This window comes from Centropristis striata, chromosome 3 (genome assembly GCF_030273125.1).
Source record: "Centropristis striata isolate RG_2023a ecotype Rhode Island chromosome 3, C.striata_1.0, whole genome shotgun sequence".
Lineage (NCBI taxonomy): Eukaryota > Metazoa > Chordata > Actinopteri > Perciformes > Serranidae > Centropristis > Centropristis striata.
In genome coordinates, this window is record NC_081519.1 from 31,894,122 (window position 1) to 31,911,764 (window position 17,643).

At 40.1% G+C, this 17,643-nt stretch overlaps 1 protein-coding gene and 1 non-coding gene across 2 annotated transcripts; both read left to right on the forward strand.

Annotated features, from left to right (window-relative positions):
* The first annotated feature begins 1,160 nt into the window (after positions 1-1,160).
* Positions 1,161-16,668, forward strand: LOC131968489 (casein kinase II subunit alpha). The gene is made up of 13 exons (XM_059329398.1): positions 1,161-1,307; positions 5,130-5,437; positions 5,531-5,642; positions 5,751-5,852; positions 8,493-8,543; positions 9,398-9,457; positions 9,950-10,033; positions 10,287-10,397; positions 10,956-11,057; positions 12,120-12,220; positions 12,514-12,662; positions 14,337-14,423; positions 15,059-16,668. The coding sequence occupies exons 2-13, from the start codon at positions 5,337-5,339 to the stop codon at positions 15,175-15,177; spliced, it is 1,179 nt and encodes a 392-aa protein (XP_059185381.1). The 5' UTR covers positions 1,161-1,307; positions 5,130-5,336; the 3' UTR covers positions 15,178-16,668.
* Positions 8,600-8,735, forward strand: LOC131969222 (small nucleolar RNA SNORA57). The gene has a single exon (XR_009394105.1). It is a non-coding gene; the product is annotated as a small nucleolar RNA SNORA57 (small nucleolar RNA).
* Positions 16,669-17,643: the final 975 nt, after the last annotated feature.

A 17,643-nucleotide genomic window follows, 5' to 3' on the forward strand; every position in this document is an offset into this window, starting at 1 on the left:
CAAATTGATTTCGTTACAAGTGTATTTAAAAGTGTTTAACAACTCTATATATCATATCTATATCTATATATCAAATATTTGTGTATTTTAGACTTAATATTATAAAGAAATGTTATATTTTAGTCTTAATATAATTTATCTCACTTTATAACTTCATCACTATCTAGATAATAATAATTTATCATTTATAATTAATTTTATGTTTATGTTTAAATTAGTATGTATATCCAAAGCCAACCATGGTAAGTACAATTACTGCTTGGTTTTGGGTTGGATTTTGTAGTTTTTATATAATTATCTATATTATTTTATATAACTATATGCATACGTGGTTCACGGTGTGTGTATGTGCCCTCTCTGCGCATTGATAGATAAATAATGCAAGCTGCTTTGCTACAATGCTGTGTCTCCAGTAATATCTCTGCAAGTCATATCAAGGCAGGAGTTTGTGTTTTGAAAGTTTTTGTTAACAGGTCAGGTCACGGACATGATGTGCTGAGCAGAAAGATAACTGTCTTCTCTGCTTGGTGACATGATGTGTCCAGGTATCTTCTGAAGAGATCTACCTATATTCTTAGTAAACTTTGTTAGGATACAAAAAAGGGTTCAAGGGGAAGTAGACTGGCCGTCCAGACTTCATGAACGGACCAGCCTTTGTGTAATCAGGGAAGTATAGTTTGAACCCAGAGACTCTGCACATTTCTTGACGTATTGTAATAAAATTAAGTAAAACTGAGAACTTGGACGTCTCCTGCTCATCATTCCCCATCAAACGATCGACGCAGACAAATAGGTGAGGATTTTGTGTTGGAGTCAGATAATTTAATTTTAAAGGTTTCCTCAATGCATTTCTCAACATGTGCCATAAGCTCATCTCGAAGACTGTTCATCCTTTGCTACCATGGATCTATATATAGTCTTGGGGCCTTGTGGCCTTCAGAATGGTCTCTGGAGAGGAAAAACATAATCAGTTCAATAAAGGTTTGGTGATTGGCCGCCACTCAAGATTTTATTCCATATTCCACAATTTGACCATAACAACACGTTCAGTGTGCTGGAGTACAGCCCGAACAGACAAACCTTATACACTTTCTTTAATTGGTCGGCGGCTGTGCAGTGGTTTGTCCCTTCGCGGCCTCCGTTGCGGTACTGGGGGACGTAGGTGGCGGTGGTCAGCCATATTGTCTCTGATACAGCAGAAATCACACACTGGCAGAGGCACACCGGCCACGGAGGGAGGCGAGGACCGCTGGCTTGACCAAACTCAGCGTAGTGGAAGCATTTCGGTCTTCGTATTGATCAAGGGGGTAAGTATTCACTGCATTGTTCTCTACTGGTGGTAATGGAGGCTCTGTTTCCTGGTGTAAAGTAGCGAGCGCTCCCGTTAGCCATGCTACGGTTAGCGGACTGGCTGCTACTAGGGCCGCTGAGATCCGGTAAGTTACCGACACCTGCTCACACCGAGAGACACTCCGGCGGATGGTCTTACTCATTGATAAGCGACTGTTTTAGTCTAAATATCGGTAGTCTGAACACTGCCTCAACAAATCTGCAAGCCCCCTATCTTCAGTTGAAGACGAATGTCGACATGTCGGTACCGTGAACGTTACGGATGTCGCATAATCTCAAACGTTAACTACAACGATCACGGTGAATACAGATAAACTGTTCCACCAACATTTTACAGCCGTTATTGTGCCTTTCACTTAGGGCCAAAATGATATTCACGATTATTTTGATCAATATTGTAATTACGATTATTAATCACGATTATTCATCATGTTAGGGAATACATCTGCATTTTTATTGCACTACTTTTAAACAAACAATAGGAACAGTTTTTAGAGTGTGCAGAGTGTCCGGTGCTTGTTGTAAACAAACAGAAATCGTTAAGTGAACACCTCCTGCAGCAGCAGCACATACACAGACTGGATGCTAAGGGGTTAACATCCCCTCCGGCTCTGCAGCTGGGAGAGACTGCTGCAGCGGTAACGTTAGTTATCTGTTGATGTGGGGGCTAACGGTAGTTATCTATTGATGTGGGGGTTAACGGTAGTTATCTGTTGATGTGGGGTTAACGGTAGTTATCTGTTGATGTGGCGGTTAACGGTAGTTATCTGTTGATGTGGGGGTTAACGGTAGTTATCTGTTGATATGGGGGTTAACAGTCGTTATCTGTTGATGTGGGGTTAACGGTAGTTATCTGTTGATATGGGGGATAACGGTCGTTATCTGTTGATGTGGGGGTTAACGGTAGTTATCTGTTGATGTGGGGTTAACGGTAGTTATCTGTTGATGTGGCGGTTAACGGTAGTTATCTGTTGATGTGGGGGTTAACGGTAGTTATCTGTTGATATGGGGGTTAACAGTCGTTATCTGTTGATGTGGGGTTAACGGTAGTTATCTGTTGATGTGGGGGTTAACGGTAGTTATCTGTTGATGTGGGGGTTAACGGTAGTTATCTGTTGATGTGGGGTTAACGGTAGTTATCTGTTGATGTGGGGGTTAACGGTAGTTATCTGTTGATGTGGGGGCTAACGGTAGTTATCTGTTGATGTGGGGGCTAACGGTAGTTATCTGTTGATGTAGGGGTTAACGGTAGTTATCTGTTGATGTGGGGGTTAACGGTAGTTATCTGTTGATGTGGGGGTTAACGGTAGTTATCTGTTGATGTGGGGGTTAACGGTAGTTATCTGTTGATGTGGGGGTTAACGGTAGTTATCTGTTGATGTGGGGGTTAACGGTAGTTATCTGTTGATGTGGGGGTTAACGGTAGTTATCTGTTGATGTGGGGGCTAACGGTAGTTATCTGGTGATGTGGGGGCTAACGGTAGTTATCTGGTGATGTGGGGGCTAACGGTAGTTATCTGGTGATGTGGGGGCTAACGGTAGTTATCTGGTGATGTGGGGGCTAACGGTAGTTATCTGGTGATGTGGGGGCTAGCGTTAGTTATCTGGTGAAATGGGGGTTAACGTTAGTTATCTGTTGATGTGGGGGTTAAAGTTAGTTATTTGGTGATGTGGGGGTTAACGTATGTAAAACGATCGTTACCAGCTAGACTAGCTAGCGCAATTACGAGAGACAGCAAAATTGTGCATCTTTATTGGGAAGACGATTGGTTCAGAAGCCAATCTTGGGCTAGTTGGTAACCCGGCTAGTTCTAGCATTTTATATACAAAATTAAAATGATACTATATTACATTTAAAAAGGCCCAAGCAGTGTGGAATATGTGACATCACAAAAGAAGTCCCAACACCAGACACAGTGGATTTCTTTTGAGAATTTTCCTGTGGTAAAGGGTAAATGGAGTGCACTTACACTACACACTACGCTCATTCACCTGTTCACACACACATTCATACTGGTGGCTAGGGCTGGGCGATATGGACCAGAAGTCATATCCTGATATATTTAGGCTGAATATTGATATATGATGTATATCCCGATATTTTTATCGCAAAGTGAGAGCAAATGTTCAAAGTCAAATATGACACGTCAAAAGTAGTTTTATTGAGACCGTTTATTTAAGTGACCATAAATACTGTATAACAGGAGTACCTTTTAAAAAAAAATCAAAGCTCCATAAAGTGCACATTTAAATAAAAAATATCTTAAATAAAAATAGCCTATGAAATAAAATAGGCCAGTCTTTTTCTGAAATAAATATATTTATATGAGAAAATAATAACGAACATTACAAAATAACTAAATATGACAAACCGTAGTAAGGGCAGCATTTATATTTAAAGAAAGGGGAAAAAATGAACGAGATGGATATATACATTATGGTCTAATTCCATATATTGGTATATATCTTTTATATCGATATATAGCCCAGCCCTACTGGTGGCAAAAGCTACCATGGCACACTGGTGCCACCTGCCACCATTGGGAATTCATTCACACACTGATGACCGCAGCATCAGGAACCATTTGGGGATCAGTATCTTACCACCAACATTCCGACCAGTATGTGACCACTCTACCAACTGGGCCACAGCCAACCCTATGACCCTGTAAAATATTTATTGTACATTGAGGTTATGGGGAAGTCTCATCAAAGGACATTTTGTGGAATAAGGCTGTAGGATTATTTAATTTAATGCCTGCTTTTTTGTGCAACTTTTGTCCGTGCCATTGTTTCCTCTTCCAATGCCAGTTCTTACTTTGGATGCCAAGACGTATAACTCTTTCACACCAATGACCAGGGCGTCTGACCCTTATTCCCTTTTTTTGTTGTTTCAATCGAGGACAGTCGGCCCCGGTTAATCCTTGGTCATGGCAATTCCCATACAACCTGGGTCACAATCTGGGAGCAATAAATACGAATTACCTGGAAATTGTGTACATGCACAGGGAAGCCAGGCCTATTGGAAAAAACTGCCATTCTTTAAAAATATTTGTTAAATATATGAACCACATGTATGAAAAGAAAATAAGTGTGTAGTGTAGTTATGAAATAGTTTTTTAGCTGAACACTTTGAAAAGTGTCAGTCAATGTGTGCACAGCTCAGATTGTATATAATGTGCATATTCATGTGTTATTTCGAGCCCTGCAATTTGATACATGTTTTTGGTGCAATATGAAGTAAATATCGTTCAGACAACTTTTATACCTTCGTAAAATATTAACTGTTATACTTACATGTTACATGTAGGGCTGGGTGATAAAATGATTAAGATAATTATGGGTCCAAGGAACTCCGCAGTGTGGAAATATTTTTGGAACTTAAAGTCCGACAAGCATCGGAGTAGTATGCACTGCAAAGAGTCAAGAGTACATTTTTTGTATTTGGCAGCTGTTGAGATTTGCACTTTACACTACAATTTAGATTTATCGTTGATTTCTATTCATACCGACTTGAAAAGTATCAATCCCTGCTCCCATTCACAAATGACCCGATGCAAACAATGTACCTGAACATTCAGGGGCGGACTGCAAGTGTTAGAGGAGCTTTTAGTGTGATGAGCCTGATACATTTGTGGAGGTGCAATGCCAAACATGCACTTTTGCACACTTTTCTCCTTCTCATGTTGATGGATGGAGACGCTGCTGGTGCTGTTATGTATGAATCAGGAATTACATTTCACTAATCCATAATCTCTTCTCCCACCTTCTTTTGTCAGCTGTTCCACCGTGCCCCTGGTGGCCCCTCCCCCCGTCCTCAGGCAAAGCCCCCCCCAAACCCCTTGCCCTGTTGGGATCAGCCCCCCTCAACCCCTACCTTCCCTCCTCTTCCTCCCTCCCTCCCTCCCTCCCACCCATCCTCCCTGTACTCCAACCGGCCTCCACTGCAGTAAGATCTACCCACCATTGCTGTCAAGCTGTCGGACATGTCAGGACCCGTGCCGAGCCGGGCCCGAGTGTACACAGAGGTCAACACTCACCGGCCCAGGGAGTACTGGGACTATGAGTCCCACGTGGTTGAATGGGGGTAAATGCCTTGTTGACCCTTACACAACATTTGGAGCATGTTGCTTGACAACTCTTCAACTTGGTGGGCGTTTTTTTCTTTTTTCCTTCACAGAAACCAGGATGACTTTCAGTTGGTGCGTAAGCTAGGACGTGGCAAGTACAGCGAAGTCTTTGAAGCAATAAACATCACCAATAATGAAAAGGTGGTGGTGAAAATACTAAAGGTAAATGTACACAGAAATGGAGGCTTGGATCAACTGAGTGGTTAAGATTGAATTATGTAAATGCTTAAATTCCTTTTGCCTAACTCTTTCTCATCCCTTTAACTTTAGCCTGTGAAGAAAAAGAAAATCAAGCGTGAGATCAAGATTTTGGAGAACCTACGTGGAGGTCCGAACATAATCTCCCTCATCGATATTGTGAAAGACCCCGTAGTAAGTATAGTATATTCTTTGACAAGAACACTTGAAACTTTGCTCGTGAGTATAGCATAGGCCATATTTAAATTATGTTGTTTGTGTTTTCCTGATGACATCATTTATATTTTATATAAAACCTGTACTGCTACTGTACCAATAGCCTGGCCAGCCCACCACCTGTGCAAGCTTATCGATTTTGCTTGGGAAATATGTGTCTGTAAGTACTCAGCCAGTAAGTTAGATACATGTATCTAAGCTGTTATTCAGCCTTGTATTCCTACCTATCAGGGCTCTCTCCAAAGAATGGATTGTTAATAGATTATGAAGCACGGGTGCATTTTAAATTCAGTTTTCTACTTAAACTTTTAAAAAGACATTGTTTGATAAATAATTCCTCGCCAAGTTTTTGATAGGAAAAAGATATGTGGGGGAAAAAAAACCCTGGAAAGACCACAGAAAATACCATTCGCAGCCAGTGGTGCTCTTTCTCACTGCAAAATTAAGACTATATTACCTGTATTTACATTGATATCTATCAGTCTCAGTTCAGAGGGTGACTTTTTTGATCAAATTTATGTACGTTGTACATGAGTTACCATCATCACGCATTTGCTCAATGGAGATTAAGAATGGCATGTCATACCGTTGGGGGGAGCGACTTTCTTTTTTTTTTTTTTCTTATCATTTGGGTGATGCTCAAAAGCTTAGTTACAGTCAACAATCACTTCTTCATATTTCAGAGAAGTCAACTAAAGGAGGAACTAAATGTCCCTGTTGTGCTTTCCCATATCTTTCTCATGACATAGTAATTAGACTGACAGATTAAAATGACTATACTGTTCACTGATGTTTGAATTGTTTGGTAAACTAATGAACAGGTGATAGAAAAATTAAAACGCCTGTCTCCATAGCATAGTTGTGCTTTAAAAGTAAGACTGGGTGATACTCAGGCTGTGCAATTTGGGGGAAAAAGTGATGGAAAATGGACAGATTACTCATAACTTTGTATGTATGAGCTGAAAAAAATACACATTTCAAAGTTAAATGGCCATAAAAATACAAAACAGTACAGTTTGAATAGACAGAATGAGCAGCATCCTTATTTTGATGGCATTTTAATTCATACTTAGTTATCAGAATTCCTAAATACCCTGGTCTACTGTCATGTCAATGCCTAATATATAATATAATCAACAACTAATTCATAATGTAGGCTCTTATAATGGATAATGAAAAAATTTAATGAACGCTTTATTGAAATTCACAGTAATCTGCCTGCACTCAGACTGCAGGGACACACCGAGCGTTGTCCTGCTGTCACTTAGGATATGGATATGGATATGGATATGGATATGTATACCTGGATATGTTCACAAGGATTCTGACACTGGAGTCAGTTGTTAGTGTTTGTAGTACGGCTCTCTCTTCGGTGCCCCCCAGCAAGAAGAACCACCAACACGTCGGCTGGTGGTTGTTTTTTGCCACTCTTCTGTTTTAATGGCCATTGGCAACTGCATTAAATGAGCACTAGCTGTTTTTTGTTTTAATGACCAGCCCTATTTAAAAGGTAACCACAACTCTAAATGATCAGCAAAAAAATCTCCCTCATTTGCGTGTGTATTGAGCTGAAACAATTAGTCCATCATGTTTTTGTGATTGATTTGTTGCTTGTCAAGGAAAAAGGCTGAACATGTGTTGTAGCTTCTCAATTTTGTGGTTTTTGGTGCTTCCTTTGGTTTAATATCCTTGTAAGTTGATTGTCTTTGGGAATAAAACAAAACATTTACTACGTCTTGGACAATTCATTGTAGAGACCATCAACAGACTTCCAAAAAAAAATAAAAAAATCAGCATGTGTTGTAACCCTAGATTCCCCCCTCTCCTGGGGAGAGCCCTGCTTCAGGAATCACCGTTTGTCAGGCATTCAAACTATTACTAACTCAGTAAGTTAACCAGTTGATTGAAGATCAATTGTTGGCCAAGCTGATAAATGACAAGTAAAAACACCTTTTCTTTTTTGTTATATGCAACATTGTAAACTAAATACAATTTGATTGTTGCTCAGACAAACTTTAAAACATCTTGGCTTCTGGCAACTTGTCACTTCAGAGGCTGATTAATAGAATATAGAACAATCAATAGATAAATGGTGAAAGTCACTTTGTTAGTTGCAGCTCTAGTTCACACTGTAAGCAACAAGGAACCAGTTGTTTGTATGGCCATCACACCTGTGTAATTTTAAAATGTTAAGTTTCAAAACACAGCTTAACTAGCTATCAACAAACCCAAAACGCTTAAGCATTATCAATGTAAAAAAGCTCTAATGGCTTTCCTCATTAAAGGTAAAGCTGGTAAGCTAGTTGATCATGAGATCAGATAAGAGAATTTTGAATTTCTGAAATCAGACAGCTGTGGTCTGTTAACTGTCCACATGCTAGCTGAGTTACCTTATTTGTGTACAGAAATAAATGGATATTTGGAGACTTGGCCAGAGTGTTTCTCACAGTGTGGCTGCCTAGTTGGTTTGTACAGAGTGTACCTTAGTGCCATACCTTATTACAGTATTCCTGCTTTAGTTAAACAGATTTAACTGGGCTGAGTGGAAGATATTGTTGGTTGAGACTACAAAATGACAACCTTTTTTATTTTTTATAGTCCCGGACGCCTGCCTTGGTCTTTGAGCATGTTAACAACACGGACTTCAAGGTAGGAATGAACTTTTTCTTTATCCTATAAAATGTTGTTGTGTAAGATTATGAAAATCTCCTTTCTTGGCATACTCGTTGTTTTCCTGTACACGTGTGTGTATGTGATGGAGTAACATAAAGTCCAGTGCTATGTCTTCGGTGCCAGAGAGTCAACCATGCTCTGGTTCTATCCTCAATCGCTGGTACATTTTAACAGGCTGATGGAAGGAGGGAAGCCCCGATCATGTTTTATTGCCTCCAATACCAATTGCTGATAATCAATGAGCCATATTGGTTGTTGTTTATATTTTTTTTTCTAAATTCTCATTTGCAAGCACAAAACAACCCAAATCAACGGGACAGAAAACATTGTAATGAAACGTCTAACAGGTGTGGTCAATTTTTAAGTCATGTATAAACAGTATTTCCCGTTGCTGTTTTGATTCCTACCTGCAGCCTGTCACTTGGAATCTGCAGTAGTTTCCTAACATGGCCAGACCGTGGCTGAACACAGCCCCCAAGAATGATGACCAGTTTGATAGGTGGCTCCAGTCAACCAAGGGCTAAGTCTGTGAATATGATCGCTAACACAGCTAAACACAGCAAAACACAGCTACAGTTAGCTAGCAGCCACCTAAGCAACAAGTAAAGCTGAATCCCATGGTATTCGCTGTTGTCAAACAGCATTCAATTTTACCAGGGACTAGAAAACATTGATGCTGATGAACCGAAATATTTCTGGTCATTAACTATCAGCACCCCGTCGATCAAGGCATCCCTGGATGCAAGATGTGTATGATCCATGAATGAGTGCTGCTTTTTTACTTAGAGACGTTACCATTAAAAGCCTAATGACATTATTTGGGTTTTCAGCAACTGTACCAGACCCTGACAGACTATGACATCCGGTTCTACATGTATGAGATCCTCAAGGTGAGTCCTCCATATTTCTGCTGCCTCTCAGCTCATAATCTATAACGTCTAATCATTCTGAGGTGGTGAATCATTAAGCCCTGTAGAACCTGATAATGTAATAAATTCCTGATAATGTAATAACCCCGATAATGTAATAAAAAATTGCACTTGAGTCCATTGAAAATGTAATAAAACCTGATAATGTAATAAAGTGCATTTCCCAATAATGTAATACACTTTTTTTTTTACCAATAATTTACCGGGAATTTATTACATTATCAGGTTCTACAAGCCCTCAAACAAGAAATTTTTTCTTTGAAAGAAGTGCTATTTTTCCCTAGGCTTTCTATTTTTTACTGTGTTTCTGTACAAGTTGGTACTCCAAGAGTCAGTGTTTATCAACATTGTGTATCTTGTCTAGTAGGCAGCATCTTCTTGTAATCTGTTGCTGGAATTACTGGGAAGAAAAACATTTTTGTAAGCAATGTATTCCTTTGCTCTTGTTTGCAGGCCCTGGACTACTGCCACAGCATGGGAATTATGCATAGAGATGTGAAGCCACATAATGTGATGATTGATCATGAACACCGCAAAGTGAGTGATTATGTCAGTCAGTCACTTTCTCACAAACCTTGGCCCAAAAGATAAAGATTATCGTCTGTTGTGTGTGTGTGTGTATGTGTGTTGTGTAGATTTTTCTTTGGTTGTTATGTATGTACTTCTATTCTTTTTTTCCCCTTTCTGTAAATTTAATTCATTAATTTGGTACTTTGTGACAAAAAAAAGTTTGTTGAACACAAACATGTCCGCTCTGTAGTTGCTAACTGCTTCATTTAAATGTTTGTAGTTGCGCCTTATTGACTGGGGTCTGGCCGAGTTTTACCATCCAGGACAGGAGTACAACGTCAGAGTGGCCTCCCGCTACTTTAAAGGACCGGAGCTCCTGGTGGACTATCAGGTACAGTTGTGGGCCAGTATGCTTTAGGTGGCGTTGTATGACACTTCAAAACGGGTTTACCAGAGGAATGGAAAAATGCTCCCTTTCATCCTGGCTCCCATGTCAGTCAGTTGTTCAAAGTTATGGAGCAGAAGAGATTTGCAGCATTATTTTTGGCATCACGTTTTTCTTCCAGAGCAGCAGCATTACTACAGGCTGGTCCAGGGCCAGCCCAAGCCAGCCCTAAATATACGCTTTCATCAAAGAGGGATGTTTTAATGTGGAGAGGTTTTCTGCCTCCCAGAGTGAAACTAGAAGATGGCTTCACAGGAGAGTAGCTTGATAACTGTAGGCTCTGGCTTCCATTCTACTTTTATAGAACTATTCGCCCAGAGGACCACACTTTTATCCCAAATCAAAATGATGTCTTACACGTCATATATTAAATAACTCTTAGGCCACACCGCACTTGTGAGCAGCGTGTGACTGCTGCCTCGCTGAACTGCTGTAGCTTACAGCAAACTGGCTTTCCCACAGGCATCGTTTCTACTCCTCTGAGACTTTTGCTGTGTGTTTCAGATGTATGACTACAGCCTGGATATGTGGAGCTTGGGCTGTATGTTGGCGAGCATGATCTTCAGGAAGGAGCCCTTCTTCCATGGCCATGACAACTATGACCAGGTAAACACAAACCAGGGTTAACCGGCATTCTGCAGCTACTCTACTGTAAAGGCAACACGGGTCATTTGGGCTAACACCTTTTGATTGGTTGGTTGAAATAATCTTGTCCGCCAAAACTTCTCATTGGTCACTGGTGTTATTTTCACAAGGCCGTGTGTCGACTAGAGTCATCGATCTTCCTCTATAATCCCATTCAAATTTCATTCATTATTATTTAATATTCAAATCATACTCAATTGATTTGGTCTATATTTACTCTTTACCTATGCACTGTATACACAGGCATTATGCATTGCAAATGCCACAATCAGCATGTGGTTGTTATGCGTAAGGATGATTCTAATGACCGATTTCCCTGACTGATTGGACTTTTAAACTTTTATAGTTGGTCAGTCTAAAAGTAAAAACACAACAGTAAAAATTTTGTACATTTTAATCTATAAAAATATTGTGTATATATCAAGAGCCATTTGAAATCCATAGTCAAATTTTTCAATTACCAAATAGTATTTTTAAAACAGAAATGAAATCAGTATGTCTGGTGGAGTTAGGTTGGATTTACTGAGCTATCTGATGTTAGACTGCTTTGTCAATTGATAGCACTGGATTTTTTTGCTGTAGCATATGTGCTAGCCAGCTAGCTAGCTAGCTAGTAAGCTTGTGTCTTTGTTTTGCTGGCTGAACTGTTAAACCCAGTTGCTGTTTCAAGAAGAGAAGGTTGGGAGAATGCGACTGTAGGAAGTGAGAAAGAACTGGCTGATGCATTCAGATCAGAGTGGAATGTCGCTCCTGTTGGAGGAAATTGGAATAATAATCCAGTCATACAATTAGTATTGTTTTTTTTTTCTTATTCACTTTAAAGTCTACTCCAGAAATAAGTTAACAGCCCTGGTGTCCACCAATGATTTTTTCCCCAGCTCCATATCTTTGGATTGGCATTTCTTGTGAGAGTAGTGACTGCCCAGTATTTCTGTAAAGGACTTGTCTTTGTTTAATGTAGATTTCAACCTGAAAGGGTCTTCCATACAGAGCTGATAAGTTGTTTGTTCCTTGTTTTTGTAGTTGGTGAGAATAGCAAAGGTTCTGGGGACTGAAGATCTCTACGACTACATTGACAAGTACAATATTGAGCTGGAACCTCGCTTCAACGACATTCTGGGAAGGTGAGAGCTGTTACCGCTGTCACATGATGATGATGATGGTGTCCGGGATATGCAGGCTTTTGTTTTGTAACTATTCTCAGCACTTGGCACAGGGAAGAGAAGCACACACTTTCAACACTAAAACTATTCCAAATTATTTGTAGTGCAACAACTGCAGATCATCCCTACTTCATGAGTACATCATTTATTGCATGACACTCTGTGGTTGTGATCATAACAACAGCCTTTCTTTGTCCACTCTCTTCAGGCTTAATTAATGTCAGAGTTTTTTAAATTTTATCTTGTGCATTCAGGCATTCCCGCAAGCGGTGGGAGCGGTTTGTTCACAGTGAGAACCAGCACCTGGTCAGCCCGGAGGCTTTGGATTTCCTGGACAAGCTGCTACGATATGACCACCAGGCCCGGCTGACTGCCCGCGAGGCCATGGATCACCCTTACTTCTGTAAGTGCTCCATAAACAGCGAGTGTTTTTGTGCCTCTCTACTAGCCACAGACGTGCCTGAAGGCATTATGTTGTCAAATTGTCCAACCATACATACGTCCATACAGATGTATGACAGTTCCATTCTGTTAAGCGTGATATCTCAGGATTGACCTCACAAAACACCATAGTTCAAGAATTTGTATGCTAACTGACAACATTTCAAACAAATGAGGTGTACCGTGCTTTCACTGCTTTTTGCGGGTTTTGTGGTAGACTGTAGCTGGGTAATTACAATACAGCTTTTGGAACAGAATATGTGAAGTCTAAGCTGATTCTGTGACAATGGAAGTGCGAGGTGATGTTGGCAAGCTGTCCCCATGAAGCTCCCCACCAGGCTCCTATAACTTGTGATGCAGACAGGAAACAACAAGCTAATTAATAACATCAGTGTTTTTGACTCAGTGGGTGTCTTTTTATTTCATGCTAAAGCAGTATTTACCATCCCTCTATTGAAGCCGGGCCGCAGTCTCCCGATCTGTGCTGTGTTTCTGGTTGACTGCTCCCAACACAACCAGAACAGGCTGAACACAGACTCAGCTGAAAGCCTGTTTGACGACAGGGAGTACAGTACCAGTGTGGTTTTCTTGTCCGGTTTGGCTTCTGACGCCCTGGTGCCGAATCTGTGAATAGGACTGCTAACTGAGCTAACTATATAACGACGGCTACCTTGGCAAGGTGTAGAGCTCATCACGTCATATTCCCTGTCGGGAAACGGGCATTATATATGATCTGCGACTAGAAAGCAATTATGCTGATCACCCAACTGCATTTTTTACTATCGTCCAATAACGATCAGCATCCGATCAATGGTGGCAGCCATATGATAAAAATTGATGACTTTTTGTGTCCATTGTATGTATTTAGATCAACTTCACTCGGACATAATCTATTATCAAAAACACTTTTCTGCCCATAACTCAAGGCCATAATTCAGCAACAGAAGGGGAGATGGTAACCGTATGTAAAATTTGGTCCGTCACTGACCAATTCAGATTTTGGTTACAGTATGGATTAGGATTGTCAAGAAAATGCCCCACCTGCCAAAGGGTCAAAGTGGGCCTACTGGATGACTTTGTAAAGTGTGAAAATGTCATAAATTCCTTTTTAAAAAAAAAAAAAAAAAAAAAAAAAAAAAATGAAATTCACTATTCCCTTTGTCCACTGGGGGGCGTGCTGTCCTAATAGGAGTAACAGGCGTGCTTACTGTCAGGCTGCATAACACAACACTGTCAAGTTAGGCTGTTCATGCTGAAGCCGTCTTTAGAAAATGTCTTTGTCAAAACAAACGTGGGTAACACTGATCTGTATATATTAAATTATTATTGTATTACTTATTTTTCTAATTGTGTGTCTTTGTAAATCCACTGTTATCTGTAAATTGTAAAGCATTTGTAATGACCGCAATTAAACTGACTGAATGTTAAAACTGAGACCTATTGTGAACAACAACAAACATGTTTTAGAATGTGTAGCTTCTTTTTTAGCATCATTCATATTTGTCTTTTGACATGGCTACTAATGAGTCTGAACAGAGATGGATGCATACAACCGCAAGGGGGGATTTCTAGTTTTGTTTATAAGAATGAAATCACAACAAAATTAGTGATTTCTTTATTTTTGTTGTTCCTGCAGTCCCCATTGTGAAAGATCAGTCTCGTGTGGCTGGAACCAACCTGCCCAGTGGGAACACAGCTGTCAGCACAGCCAGCATGATCACTGGTGAGAATACATGCACACACCACAAAGTATGGCAACATCACTCCATCATGTGTTAATTTGCTGCAACATTTGTAATTGCTGTTTTGATCCAGAAAAAAACATTTTGAGTCTGTCGAGAGCAAAGTCTCAGATTTATGGCAACACCAGAGTTATTTTTATATGCCAGTTATTCTCCTCCAAAGTTTGACTGTCAGACATTATTTTTGAGAAAATGGCTTTGAAGGTAATTCATATTTAGCCTTTTTTTTACATTGATTAATACTAAGTGATTGCATGTGTTGCTTACAGATATGCATATATAGGCCATATATTCGGCCTAAATATATCGGGATATGACTTTTGGTCCATATCGCCCAGCCCTACAGCACTGACATGGTGCTGTGTTTATACTTGGGATGAGATGTGTTGGACATTAAGGTCAAGGGGTAGTTTAAAACCAGGTTGAAGTTTTCAATTTATAAAATATATTGACATGATCTAAATTAGGTTAGTTACAGTGTTGTTCTGTTTTGGTACATTTTGGATTAATTGTTCCACAGTAGTTCACCACACTCGCTTTGCACATATTATTTGTTGTGAATGAGAAAACTGACAAAAAAAACCCCATTCCTTCTGCCTGGCTCCTCTTCCCTCAGGTATCTCTGCCTTGCCAGCCTCCACTGCCCTGGGCCCACTCACTGGCTCCCCGGTCCTGTCTGCTGCCACCAACGTCCTCAGCACCCCGGTGCCTGCTGCTGCCGGTGCCCCGCAGTGACACCCCTCCCAAACCTGCTCTCATTCCCCCTCCCCACCTCCACCGCCACCCAGCCCGGGGGGGAGGGGGAGAAACTAGACGGGTGCCACTCTGCCAGCCCTCACCACATCCAACCTAACTCAGTGTGACAGCGCCTCACCGACCTCCTGGCTGAAGGACGCCATCATATAAGAAAAGAACGATGTTTTTCCGTTCCTTTTCCTCCTCGAATTAACTTGTAAACCTGACATCTGAAATGAATGTTCTGTGTAATTGAAATATACAGGTATTTCATCATTCTTTTCCACAAACCGTAGTGAGTACAATGGAGTGTGTGTGTGTGTGTGTGTGTGCGTTTGTGTGTGGTGAGTGTGAGAGAGAGTGTCATCCACAGCTGTTTCGGGGTCTCAGAAACACCCTCTGTATGTTTTAGCTTGGATTGTGAAGGCAGTGGTCAATAAGTACATCAGCAAAAGGCAAAAGAAAGAGATATTGGCTATCAGGACCAAAAGGAGCACATCCTGTATAGTTTACTACAGCAGCATTGTCAAAAACAAGACCAGATGACACTTAACTATCTCCCCAGATGAGTCTAAAGGCCCTCCAGATCACAGCATTTTGGAAGTGTTTGGTGCTGTTCAGTGCTCCAGGTGTATGTGAACACAATGACACTTCAACACTTTCTCTGCCTGAGTAGTTTTGTTTCCTTTCTTACCAAACCAGATCACCAGTCTTCTTTTCATATGTGACTCGGTCACGTCATCCATAATTAATTTGTTTTGTATGGAATTGTTCTGGACTGTTGGATAAGGTTCATCACCATCAAGTGGTTTGATCGACTCTAGTGCTGTACTATGATCTCTTAAGAAGCCAGGTAAGGTTCATTCAGGTTCTCAAAGAAATGGGTTTCACAAATGTGCTGCTTTCCACTTCCTTGGATTACTTCAAGTGGCTTTTCTTGAATAACTTCAAGACATAACCAAAGTTTACTCAGTTGGTTGGAAGAAGAGACTGACCAAACCTAGTTTTGTTTTGTGGGACTTACTCTTGGATATATTGTAAAGCAGGTTGACAATGTGGGTTCTAGTAAATAAGATGATAACCTGATAGAATAATCATCTTCTGGTGACTAAAGTGCTGTTAATGTTGGAGGAAAGCTCAGATCTGTTAGTGTAGTGGCATGGGTACGCTGTTGTGATAAGTAAGACAGTTGACTGGCTTTCAGCAACATGTTGAGAGACATTTTGGAGTTGAATAGCACTTGAACAGTAGAGTTTCCCCAGTGTTTTAGTGCCAGAGTTTGAAAGTGTAAGTTTTAGACCCTGCTGTACATATGCATTTTTTTTTCATTTCAAAACCTGAAAATGCAAATAAATCAGAACATGTATACATTGACCTGAAAACAGAGCAGTTTGAGTCCCTACATCACTGTATATATTTTTATGTCCTTATGTAGAAGGCTAGTATTTGAAAATATTTGTGTAAATAAACACGTGTTTTATTTATCAGGTACATCTGACTGATTTATGTCTGTCATATTCATACAGACCACTCTCACATACACAGAGCACATTGTATCATGGTAACATACAAATTGTGGCTTTTAGGACATTTAGAAAAGTTTTTTAAGTTAATTGTTTTAATGCCAAATGTACATTGAGATTTATCAGATGCTGTAAATTTCCTCCTGTCCCTACTGGCTGTGAAATTCTCCCTGTGACACGAAAAGACGGGTCAAAAGATGTTCTGTACCAAACAAATGCTACTGTGAGGCTTCAGCAGTCCGAGTAATGCTGGACTTACACCAATCCAGTCCCAGACTACAAACTGATAGTCTTTAGTAAATCTAGGAGTTTTACTGGAGTCACAGCGCTCCCGTCATCTCCATGGTTAGTTTAAGGTAGTAATCTGCTCTGTTTCATATCAGTCTTTTCCTAGTCTTGGTTTGGATCATATCAAACATGTTTGATATTATCTCAAGTCTCAGTGCGTAACACAATCAGCAACCAATAGATGAGCGGGGGAAAGGTCCCCGGTTCCAGACCGGCCAGTAAAACCACTTCACCAGGAAAAAGTCACATCACAATAATGCTAGTAAGCTCAGTCCTCAATAAAAATATAGTGATGTCATATATTTAGATTTTTGGGGGCTGTTTCTTAGTAAGAGAACAGTAAGGAGACCCAGTTAAAATGTATAAATAAATATAGGCAAATACATAAATAAGTAATACATAGTTGATGATTAATGTATGATTAACTAAATGAAAGTTGACAGAGCTGACATATAATTATAAAATTAAATAAATTATAATTAAATAGGACGTAAATGTATATCATGAATTCATTTCTAAATGTTCCTTTCCTTTATTCTTGCTTATAACTATTTTTTACTGTAAAATAGTAATAGTAAACACTTTTTTTCCTCCATTTGTAATTTTTTACTAAGAGCATGATGGGGGAAAAAATGCTAAAAGAATCTAGTTGTCG

Excerpts from the sequence above, each read along its gene's own strand:
- LOC131968489 (XM_059329398.1), top strand. The coding sequence starts at position 5,337 with ATGTCAGGACCCGTGCCGAGCCGGGCCCGAGTGTACACAGAGGTCAAC. Across the intron at positions 5,438-5,530 it reads TCCCACGTGGTTGAATGGGG|AAACCAGGATGACTTTCAGT; the intron begins GTAAATGCCTTG and ends TTTCCTTCACAG. Across the intron at positions 12,663-14,336 it reads CATGGATCACCCTTACTTCT|TCCCCATTGTGAAAGATCAG; the intron begins GTAAGTGCTCCA and ends TTGTTCCTGCAG.